The sequence below is a fragment of the Podarcis erhardii genome (genome assembly GCF_964252035.2).
Source record: "Podarcis erhardii genome assembly, chromosome: 16".
Classification (NCBI taxonomy): domain Eukaryota; kingdom Metazoa; phylum Chordata; class Lepidosauria; order Squamata; family Lacertidae; genus Podarcis; species Podarcis erhardii.
In genome coordinates, this window is record NC_138514.1 from 28,440,997 (window position 1) to 28,452,961 (window position 11,965).

Consider the following 11,965-nt stretch of genomic DNA (forward strand, 5'->3'; position numbering starts at 1 on the left):
GTAGGAGAGCAGAAACCCTCGTAGGTTCTCTAAGGGCTGTTTCTTCCCCCCCCCCCAAAAAAAAAGCAGGGGGAGGGGAAAGCCAGTAGGGAATGGCCAGCTAAGTTATGATGAAAAATGGCAGAGTTGGGGGGGGGGGAATCATTGTTGGTGAAAAGCAAAGAATAAAAGAAAGCAAGAGAGTTCAAAGAGATGTAGATAGCCATTTACTGACTGCAGTGAATGACCTTGGTATAAGCCCACAGGAGTGCTGTGGGTTTCAACGTTTTTCCTGTAATCCGACCTGTTTCCTAGGCTACCCACCATCAGCAAGCACCCCGATTCCAGAGGGCCAGATGGACTCCCTCCTCTCCATCATCTCCAGCCAGAGGGAGCGCTTCCGAGCACGCAACCACGAGTTAGAAGCGGTAAGGATCCCTGGAGGGCAGCAGGGGCTTGGGTTGGCCCCGCAGGCCCTGCCGGTTCTTGGGCCGTGCAACCAGGGGTCATCGCAGCTGGGCCACCATCTTGAAAAGGCTACTCTGGCCAAGCACAAGGCAGTGGAAATGAAAATGGACATCTGGTCAAGCGAGTCTCTCTGGGACCCTGCCGTGGGGAAGTATCCATCGGACCGCGTCTCTTGAAAACCTTCTGCCGCCGGTCATTCTGATGATCGTTCTGCACTGCTTTTGATGTTTTCATATTGCTGTGCGCTGCCCGGATAGTTCATGAGAGGGCAGTATATGAATACTTTTCTGAATATAAGCAAATGCATTCATAGCGAGTTTTCAGAGAGTGGGACTTGCGTATTTCCAGAAACACAGGCCTGCCTTTGAACAGGGCAGGTAGTTGATACTATTATTATTATTATTATTATTATTATTATTATTATTATTATTAGGCTATGTTTGCTGCCCTTGGCTCCTTTTGGGAAGGAGGGGGCAGGACATAAATTTAATAAATAAATGAAGAAGAGCTATGCAAAAAGTGAGCGCTCACATTGTTACTATGGAAGCTTCCATCTCCGTAGAGAGCTTGTGCCTTTTATCAGGAGCTCAGGCGGGCCTGATTCTGACCCTTTTCTTCCTCTGTCTGTTCTGGCAGGAGAACCGGATGATGCAGCATACGATGCAGGCCCTCCAAAGCGAGCTGGACAACCTGAGAGCCGACAACATCAAGCTGTATGAGAAGATTAAATTCCTGCAAAGCTATCCCGGACGGGTCAGTGGGCTGCCCTGTCGAGAACGGCATTACGCTTGTTTATGAAAGGGCTGTCTTAAGTCATCTAGCCGCTGGAGATGTAATAGGGACAATGCTTCTTTAAAACATATGGTCTTACAATGTCCTACACTGGTAAATTTTTGGCAGAGAGTAATAGAAATGATCAATGCAACTGTACGAAATAATCTTATATTTGCAGGGAAATATCCTTTTCAGTTATATACCCAATACACGGGGGTACCAGCTACCTCCTTCCGCACTAGGGTAAGACGTATTGTTTTTCTATTTAGATTACAGGAATTATTTCTGCACTTGCACCTGTATGTATAAATTTGCATATGCAAATCTACACACACACACCCTTTTCTCTTTTTTGGTGATGTCTAAGTTAATCTCCTTGGGAAAGGTTCCAGGGAAGAGGTGGCCTCACTCGGATGGTTTGCAAAGCTGGTTTTTCACGATTATTTTGACAGCTGGCTTCAGTGCAGCAGCAATTCACACAGGGCCTGTCCTTGCGCCACTGATTCAGCACACCTTGGCTGGCAGTGCATTAATGTGTTGAATGAACTGGCCCCCAACTGGAGAATGGCAGGATCCGGTCATGGAATCCTGTGGAGCCATTTTGCACCCCCCGGGAAACATTGGGTGCTTTTCATTCTCTAGATCAGCTTCCACTGCACCCAGTGCTGATACCAAGGTGAAGAAGGCAGGTGGAGGAATTTTCTTTTGGTTAGGTTTCCCTTTTTTTCTATCATAGCTGTCAACGTTTCCCTTTTATTAAGGGAAATTCCCTTATTCCAAATAGGATTCCTTGCAAGAAAAGGGAAAAGTTGACAGCTATGTTTGCTATGGTGCCAGCGGGTTCCCACATGCACGACCTTTTCAGAGACAGGGTAGTATATAATCACAAATTAAAGTAATTTAGTTGGCTTGGAGAATACTTTCCCAGCTCCAACCCATTTGCACAACCTTTTAACATTTTGCAAGAGCAAAGTTCTTTGGCTTTCATCATGCAGCGCTGGTCCTCCACACGTCCAGGAGAGAGAGCTCTTCCCCTTCCCAAGTAACCCAGTGGCTTCAGGGAATCCGCTTGCTGAGAGAGCATGTGCCAACTTGAGAAGAGAAGGGAGGAAAGCGCTTTGCTTCAGTGTTTTCCAGCACAAGCCTGTTTATTGCATGACGTCTCTTGCCATTGGCTCTGCTCCAGGTGTGCTTCTCAGCATCCCACCCATCAAAAGGAGGGTGGCCCAAAACTCATCTCATATCACACACACACACACACACACACACACACACACACACACAGGAGAGCATCACCACAGAAAGGGCAAACATATGCATAAAGATCACATAGGCTAATTGATATAAATAGGTGTGGAATTACAAATAATTTAATTTAAACAGAAATACAGTGCATTCACCCTAGTGGGGAGGAATGTGCTGCACCAGATGAGCTGTGTGTTTTCTCCGTCTGCTGCCCAGCAACTTCAAGGCCCCTCCTTCCGGTACTCCCTTCTTACGGCTCTTTAAATCGGATTCTGAACTGGGAGCCAATGGCCCTCCGGACATTCTTGGACTCCCAACTCACATCAGCCCCAGCCTGCCTGGACCAGCGGTCAGGGGCAGTGTGGGTTGTAGTCCAACAACATCGGGGGGGCACAGGTTGCCCATCCCTGAAACACAGGATGCCTTCAAATAGAGTGCTTTCCTCTGACAGCCCTTGAAATAGAGAACTGTAAAGGTAGCCTAGTTAGCAGGATCCACACTAGTTTCTTGGTGGCACACTGGGGAAAGTTTGCTTGCCCTTTGGGGACTGGAGGCCCTAGATCAGGGGTCAGCAAACTTTTTCAGCAGGGGGCTGGTCCACTGTCCCTCAGACCTTATGGGGGACTGGACAATATTTTTTGGGGGGGGAATGAATGATTTCCTATGCCCCACAAATAACCCAGAGATGCATTTTAAATAAAAGGACACATTCTACTCATGTAAAAACACCAGGCAGGCCCCACAAATAACCCAGAGATGCATTTTAAATAAAGGGACACATTCTACTCATGTAAAAACACGCTGATTCCTGGACCATCCGCGGGCCAGATTTAGAAGGTGATTGAGCTGGATCTGGCCCCTGGGCCTAGGTGCTTTGATTTGGGGCAGGCAGTGAAGCTTGAATCTCTCTCCCACTCTGTCATACACAAAGACATGCACCTACCTGCTCGCTTAGGTTGCTAAATGTCCCCCCCTCCCCAATCTGCACTAACTTTCTGCTTCCCCCAGAGAAGGATTGAGCCTGGGACTTTTTCTGCATGCAGAGTAGCTGCTCTACCGCTGAGCTACAGCTCTGGAAGAACCATGACATTCAAAGTGAGGCAGTAGCTTTGTGACGACTGCTTCCACACATCCGGGAGCAAACACGCATCCGCAACCTCACCCTGACTTCCGTGTTTGGGTCTCTTCTAGGGCAGTGGCAGTGACGACACTGAGCTCCGCTACTCCACCCAGTATGAAGAGCGCCTGGACCCCTTCGCCTCCTTCAGCAGGAAGGTAAGAGAGGCTCTCGTATGGAGCTGCGGGAGGGAAGGGAAAGAAGGGCTTAGAAATACAGACGTACCTTGGAAGTCGAACGGAATCCGTTCCGGAAGTCCGTTCAACTTCCAAAACGTTTGACCTCCAAGGTGCGGCTTCTGATTGGCTGCAGGAAGCGCCTGCAGCCAATCGGAAGCTGCGGAAGCCCCACCGGGCGTTTGGCTTCCAAAAGAACGTTCAAAAACCAGAACAATCACTTCCGGTTTTCAGTCGTTCGGGAGCCAAAACGTTTGGCAACTAAGTCGTTCAAATTCCAAGGTACGACTGTACTACATTTCCTAAATGATGGTGATGGCTATCAGCCACCTTCAACCAGTGCTCCACCACTGTTTTATTCCTCTCCCCCCCCCCCCAATTACATCTTGTTTAGCTACATCTTGTTTATCTGGGACAACCCTGCCAGATGGGTGGGTTGTAAATAATAAAATTGTTGTGTTGTTGTTGTTACTATTGTTATTACTAACTTTAATTACTGCAAGAGCACTTCTAGGGGTATGCGGTGTTCCTACAGCAGCAATCTCAGCCACCCTGGCGATGCCCCTATGCCTGGCTGGCAGGCAGGCATTAGTGAGCCCATTTTACAGACAGCAAACTAAGCTTGGAGGATAACATCTTGACCTCGAGTCTGTTCACATTTAAGCACTGGGTAAATTTAAGTGGGGTTGTTAGATCATGGCATTGCAGGTGAGGCATGGCCGATTTCAGTTTTGCCTTTCACTTTTCCATCTCTGCTTTGTGTTCATTTGTACTCAGGAGCGCCAGAGGAAGTACCTGAGTCTCAGCCCGTGGGATAAGGCCACTCTTAGCATGGTAAGACAAGCACTGATGCTCTGTCCTCTCCCATCTGATGTGGAGGAACACTGACCTAGGCCACATTCACACCAGACATTGAAAGCAGTGTGATACCGCTTTAAACAGTTATGGCTTCCCCCCAAAGAATGATGGGAGCTGTAGTTTGTTAGGGATGCTGAGAGTTGTTAGGAGACCCCTCTATTCCCCTCACAGAGCTACAATTCTCAAAAGTTCCCAGGGAAGAGGAATATGTCCCTTGTTAAGGAGAATAGGGGTCGAGTGTGGCGCTGTGGTCTAAACCACAAAGCCTAGGGCTTGCCGATCAGAAGGCCGGCGGTTCGAATCCCCGTGATGGGGTGAGCTCCCGTTGTTCAGTCCCAGCTCCTGCCCACCTAGCAGTTTGAAAGCACGTCAAAGTGCAAGTAGATAAATAGGTACCACTCCAGTGGGAAGGTAAACAGCGTTTCCATGCGCTTCTGTGGTTCGCCAGAAGCGGCTTAGTCATGCTGGCCACATGACCCGGAAGCTGTCTGAGGACAAATGCCGGCTCCCTCGGCCTATAGAGCGAGATGAGCGCTGCAACCCCAGAATCATCCGCAACTGGACCTAACGGTCAGGGGTACCTTTACCTTAAGGGGAATAGGTAGGGTCTCCTGACAACTTTCAGACGAGGCAACCAGAATGGGACATGGTTTTCCAGAGGCAGCTACATCACTGGTTTATATAAAGTCAATTTGATCCCGGTTGTTAGCAAGTCTGCATTCCTCATGCATGGAGAAGGCCGTGGGTCACTGGGATCAGCCTGGCCTGGCCAAGAACGACAAGCCCTTGTTTCACAGCTGATGTCTGTGTGTCTGTACTGAAACGTGAGGCCCAGCAGGTGTGCGCCGTCACCAGTTGCCCTGCCGTCCTTGTGTACTGATGTCACCAGGCCTGGCATGCCAGAAAGATCATATTTGCCTCTGAAGGTAATTCTGTCCCACAGTTTGGACAGAACTGGCAGCCCATGTTGCGTTGGAAATACCCAGAGGAGGGAAACAGATGTTCGGAGAGGTCTGGGCTGGTTGCCAGCAGAGTTTGCACCAGCTGCGACCTGCTTCATACATGGATACACAAAGCCGCTTTTCCCTGAGTCAGCCCACTGGTCCACTTAGCTTACTGCCGCCTGCTCTGACTGGCAGCACCTCTCCACAGCCTGCAATCCCTTTCTTAATAACTTGGTGTGAACCTATAGTGTGCAGCCATGCTTGGAATGCTGTGTGCAGTCCTGGTCACTTCGCTTCAAAAAGAGTTGGGAGAAAGGTTCAGAAAAGGGCAAGCAAAATGATCAAGGGTGGTGGAACAACTCCCTTATGTGGAAAAAAAAACAAAATTTGAGGTTTTTCCGCCTAAAAAATAGGCTAGTAAGTTGGGGAGGCGACATGTTTGAGGTATAGGCAGCAGTTATGCATGGTGCAGAGAAAGTAGAGATGTTTTCTCTGCCTCATAATACTAGAACCCAGCAGTGCTAGCCAAGGATCTGAGCAAGGGAGAGTCAGGACAGACAAAAGAATAGGCCTTTTCAGTGGTGGCTCCGCACTTGTGGAATGCTCTCCCCAGGGAAGCTCGCCTGGCACCTTCATTACATAACTTCAGGTGCCAGGCAGAAACATTCCTCTTCTCCCAGGCCTCTGGCTAATTCAACAGTCTATGGTATGGTAGGAGGGGGCATTGTTTTCGTTTGGTACGATGGTATGTATTGTTATATTTTAAACCACCCTGTGATATTCAGATGAAGGGCGGTATAAAATTTTAATAAATATGAATAAGAATAATATATGAACTTGCCTAATTTGTACAGGGTGGCATACATTTTTGTTTTTCATCGGCAGAATTCTGTATTTATTGGTTTTTCTGAAGAGAGTATTTATGCCAAACCCTGTCTTCTTTTGGTGCACCTGCAGGGAAGAATCATCCTCTCCAACAAGACGGCCCGCACAATTGCCTTTTTCTACACTCTCTTCTTGCATTGCCTTGTTTTCCTGGTAAGTCTGTGGCTTGTTCTCTCTCTCTGATATCCTCCTGTCTTTGGAAATAAGGAGTCTGCAGTTCAGCCTTGACAAACCTGGTGCCCTTAAGTTGCTTTATTTGTTTTAGAGAATTTGTACCCCGCTCTCAGGCCAGAAAGGGCTCTCGGAGTGGCTTGCGTACCATTGGTTGACTGGGAACCCAAAACCCCCAGGCACCCACCCACTTGATTGGACCTCAAAGCCTGAATCTCTGTTGACGCAGGAAGGATGTTGCAGGGGGAACCTGAGCAAAGAGGGTCATTGCGGGGTGGGGGTCCCCACTCTCAGTTGAACAATTAACAGACTGCCTTTACTTTCTCAGGTTCTCTACAAAACGGCTTGGAGCGAGAGCGTGGGCAGAGACTGTGCCGCCTTCTGTGCAAAGAAGTAGGTATCGGAGGAGCTGCCTTCCCAGTTCTCTCCTTCAATCTACCACGTAGATGCTTCTTCAGCTTCTGCAAACATGCCTTTCACTCTGCAAATGTGAAAATCAGGGCTGCAGGTGTCAAGTCAGTTGAGCCAATCCGTCGCTTGCGGTTTGAAGCAGGTCCGGGGGCGGGCACGCTTCCTGTCCCACGTCTCGGTGCTCCCCCCACCAACCCACATCCATATGTTGAACTTTGGTCATCTACATATGAACAACCCCCTAGGGCAGGGCCGGTTCAAGACATTTTGGCACCTGAGGCGAACCACAAAATGCTGCCCCCTCTCCTCCCTGCCAGGGAAGAAGGGGCAAATTCCCAGAGTGATTTAGAAGCAACTCCTCTTGCCAGGGAACTTTTGGAGCTGTAGCTCTGCGAGAGGAAGAGAAGGGTCTCCTATTCACTCTCAGTACCCTTAAACAACACTTCCCAAAATTATTTAAAGTGATATGATTCTGCTCTCCCTGTGTGGGGCAGAAGGGGCCTGGTGCTGGATGCTGTCGTCCTTGAGAAGGCTTGACCTTGCACTGCTCCCCCTGCCATCATCTCCTGGCGTTGCCCCTCATATGGCCAACCTGTCAGGGTCAGGGGCTTGGCTTTTTGTCACTCTGCATTTTATGGGGCACAATATAGATTCACCACACCAAGGTGTGCTGATCCAGTTGCTTCCATCTCTTTCAGATATGCCGACCACCTGCACAAGTTCCACGAGAATGGCGAGAACGGGGATATGTGGCAATGAAGGCCCTGACTGGAAACCGCTGTGCCCCCCCCCCCTTACTGGAGCCAATTCCATTTCCAGCCCAGAAAGGTTTAATCCCAGTGCTGCTCTGCCCCCATATTCCTTCTCCCTCAAGGACAACATTGTTCACAGGCTCAGGCTTGAGGCAAAAAAATATCTAGAGAGTGATACAACAGTTTCACAAAGCTGACTCAAGCTGATGCACTTGATTTCTCCTTGGTTGTCTCCAGCGGTAACTATCTGTCAAAAATGCTTATAAATTCAGCAGATTTAGGGCTGGTTCAGACATTCCCCAGCTCAATAGGATATGCCTTGCCTGTTCTTGGGGACTCATCAATTCACACAGAAATTATAAACTTGATTCAAGCTGTCCGCAGAAACAGCTGCAGGCACTCCAGTCTGAGAATTACGTCTCAGAAGCTGCAGTTCCATCCATGGGTAGCCTTCTCTTTGCAGATTTGTCCAGCTACACCCCACAGATGTGGTTTTTGAACATCTGAACCAGGCTCCCAGACATTTTACATTTAAGTCTGCCTTAGCACTGGGAGTTAATTCACAGAGGGGTTTTTATACAACCTTTTAAGCCAGCAGCAAGCCAGTGGTTTCATTCAGATGCAACACTCCCCGATTCTTCAAACCATAGTTTGGGAATGTGTGTGCCTGGCTTGTTAGAAAACTTCCTGGTTTCTCCAAACCAGACCTCCAAGCCAGGCTTGCAAACCACAGTCTAATCCTGATTTGCATCCTCGTTTGGGGGATTGCACAAACCATAGTTTCTAGTTCTTATGCCATGGCAAACTGTGATTTTTGACAAATCAGGAAGTGCTATATTAAGCCGGGGAATGGGACGGGGAGAGGTTTGAAGGACTGGAGCACCCATGAAGTCTGAATGCAGTGAGCGAGTCTTAATGCACTTCAGCAGACTGGCCAGCTCCTTCGATGCCAGAGGTTCCTCCTGTGCTTTTCGACAAAAGAAATTTAACAGCTCTGGGACATGGAAAAAGCTGCATTGGTTGAGCAAGAGAAGGAACCAGTACACACCTGACAGTACTGGAAATGCTTCTCATGCAACAAAAATTTCCCCCTTGGCAGAGTGTGCTGCAAACCACAAGGGCTGGTTTGTGTTGGTTTTACATATTCCTGAAATGGGCCCACAGTCGGAAGCCACAGCTCCTTGCTGCAATCCATCTGCAGGGCAGGTTTCCCCACGGAATTTTTTGTGAAGCAGCAGTTAATCCTGCTGCAAAAAAAGGGGACCCAAATAATGTTACATAGAGGGATTTAAGGATAGTTTTGCTGGAGGCTTTAGCAAACTTGGGAAAACAAACATGGGAGAAAGGTGGCTTATCTGCTTTGGAACTGCTGCAGTAAACATTCTTCCTTTTGCGTGGTAGGCAGGAACTTTCTGTTGCAGAATTCCCTTCCTGTTTTTTGTTATTATTGAATTAAGAGGTTGTTCAATCCTGTTGTTTAATCGAGTAATGCAGTTGAGGGAAGAAGTGGTGGTCAAATGGATTGTGGCTTTTGAAAGCCTCTCGGAGCGGTTTCTTCGCTTTCAAATGTACCAGCGTTCTCAACTGCCTCCGAAAATCCCCCAAATTGAGTTTTCATAGTAAAGGTTTGATTTTGTAGTTGAAGGTGGGTGATGCAGATTGGGAAACCGATTACCCCCCCTTTTCCCTCTTCCTGCGATTATTTAAACTGCTTCTGGTGTGCGTAAATTGGTCTTTCCCCCCCTTCCTCCCTCTGCCTGCAAAGCAAAATCCTTTCCAGTAGAAATAAATGCTTGGAAGATGAATTGGACTCCCTGTGTACTCTGTTGGGTGTCAGGGTTGGAGGCCTGGAAAAAAATGGCAGGCAGTTGAGCCAATTGGCTTGGGAGCCGAGAGACCGACCCCAGATGGCATGAAACTGAATGGAAGAGATCATGAAATTGCAGAGTTGTTAAGGACACGGAGGGTCATCTTCTAGTCCAGGGGTCAGCAACCTTTTTTAGCCATGGGCCAGTCCACCGTCCCTCCGACCTTGTGGGGGGCTGGGCTATATTTTGGGGGGGGGAATGAATGAATTCCTATGCCCCACAAATAACCCAGAGATGCCTTTTAAATAAAAGGACACATTCTACTGATGTAAAAATACGCTGATTCCCAGACCATCCACGGGCTAGATTGAGAAGCCAATTGGGCCACATCCGGCCCCTGGGCCTTAGGTTGCCTACCCCTGTTCTAGTCCTTTCCCCCATGAATGGGATGCAGAACATAGAAGTAGCAGAAATGCTTAACCCTCTATTCACCACTACCACTTTACAGCTGCCCCACTCCCAACCTATAAGCAGTGCTTTTGGAAACCACAAGATCTGAGAAAGCACACCGACTCCTCAAGCAAAGTCAATCCTCTGTCAGCCTCAGCAAAACAGAGGGGATTCATTGCCCTGAACCCCTGGCCTACCTGGCAGCAAGTCAGTATTGCCAAGTCCACAGTTCAGGGTCAATCTAAGAATGTAGCCAAGTCCAAAGTCCAGCAGTCAGAATACAGGCCAGAGTCAAACCCAAAGGACAGTCCCATAGAGGTCCAGGAGCATCCAAGGTCCCTCAATGTGGGCAGTTGAACAGATACAGCACCTCATCTCTGCTTCCCTTTTGTACTTTGCATGCTGATTGCATGCTCATCTAGGATTGATGAGGCAGGTGACCCTCACCTGTGCTGCCCTGAGCCTACTCCAGCTGAGGAATCGCACCCCTCCTTCCAGAACTAGTGAGCCTCACCTGGGCTGTGGGCACTTGTCTGTCTCAGCCTCCTAGAGTGTCCCTTCCACTGCTCCCTATGCCTCAGAGGCCACCGTGTTCATAGAGACAGGAGCCCCTCTGGTTCTGGTGATGGGTCCTGCTGTCTGGTTCCTGTGCACTGACCTCAATCCCCTCAACAACTTAAAGCCAAAAATAAAAATAAAAGTAGCAGGGAATGTCTAGAATTAAACATAGGTACAAACTTCAATACCCAAATCAAACATACTAAATTACTATCACAAAGTTCCAGGTAATATCATAAAAAAGACTCCATTTCTCAATGAAGACTTTTATTGTTGTCTGCCCTCTCTGGTTCTCCCCAGAAATGTAAACTTAAGCATGCTGTGTCCCAGATTTTACTTACCCATTCGCTCCTGGATGTTGTTCTCATTCAACCCCCCCCCCCCAACTGACAAATCATTACTATTCTGGCAGCAGTTAAGAGCTGTTGCATCCATTCCCTATCTTATTGGTACAGTTTCATTAACATATCCATGCAGTAAATGGAAAGGATCCCTGGGCAAAGTATGGCCAGTTAATACCTCAGTGTCCATTGCTATATATTCCAATAATTTTCTAAATTTGGTACATGTCCAGAATATGTGCCATATTGCAGCATTTGCAGCTTTCATTTTATTATTTTTCTCTGTCTTCCTTATGCGACTTGTTGCTGTAAACCCAAACTTAATACAGTTAGGAAATCTGCTCTAAGGAAGGACTTGCGTCTTGTAAACAGGACTGATGCAAAGCAGCCTCAGAGAAAAGTGAGGAATGGAAACTGGAAGCACCATGCGGCTATTTACTGGGCAGGATCTCCCTTCCTCTTAGCTGCAGCATCTTATCATCCCATTTCCTCTTTCTAAATAACTTTGCAACAAGTGACTCTGCTCCGAGATGTCTGGCATCAACAGCGTCTGTTTTCCTTGGCAAACCTTCACCATCCTTAGACCTGCAGAGCGGGGAGATCAGTTGCCTAGCAAGGGACTGTCCGATTGGGTGATGTTCAAGGTACTTTGTAAAATTAGTTTTCGAAAAACAGGTGCGAAATCTCCAAGGCTGCGTCCACACTATAACCTAGAGCTGAGCTAAAAAATTATAGAATCTATTTCTGAGATTTAGACACACACACACACACACACACACACCATTTATCACCCACCCCTAGCAAAATTAGACCACTTTGCAAAATGTTCTCCATATAGTCTCCTCTCCACCTTTTTCATTTTTAAATGTGGCAGCCACAATTCTCCACGCACCCACAATATCCTGGAATGCACATTCATGCCATATTTTTGAAGCACTATGGTACCACTTTAAACAGGCACAGCTTCCCCAATGAATTCTGGGAACTATAGTTTGTTAAGGCTGCTGAAAGTTGTTAGGAGACCCCCC

The 11,965-nt window shown here is 47.9% G+C and overlaps 1 protein-coding gene across 1 annotated transcript in view; it reads left to right on the forward strand.

Moving 5' to 3' along the window:
* Window positions 1-9,585, forward strand: part of CUX1 (cut like homeobox 1) — a 264,972-nt gene extending 255,387 nt beyond the window's left edge. Inside the window, exons 17-23 of the mRNA XM_081843446.1 lie at window positions 295-407; window positions 1,084-1,200; window positions 3,658-3,741; window positions 4,537-4,593; window positions 6,519-6,599; window positions 6,946-7,010; window positions 7,727-9,585. Coding sequence (XP_081699572.1) covers window positions 295-407; window positions 1,084-1,200; window positions 3,658-3,741; window positions 4,537-4,593; window positions 6,519-6,599; window positions 6,946-7,010; window positions 7,727-7,787 — 578 coding nt within the window. The 3' untranslated portion in view covers window positions 7,788-9,585. The remainder of the gene's footprint in view (window positions 1-294; window positions 408-1,083; window positions 1,201-3,657; window positions 3,742-4,536; window positions 4,594-6,518; window positions 6,600-6,945; window positions 7,011-7,726) is intronic.
* The last annotated feature ends 2,380 nt before the right edge of the window (window positions 9,586-11,965 follow it).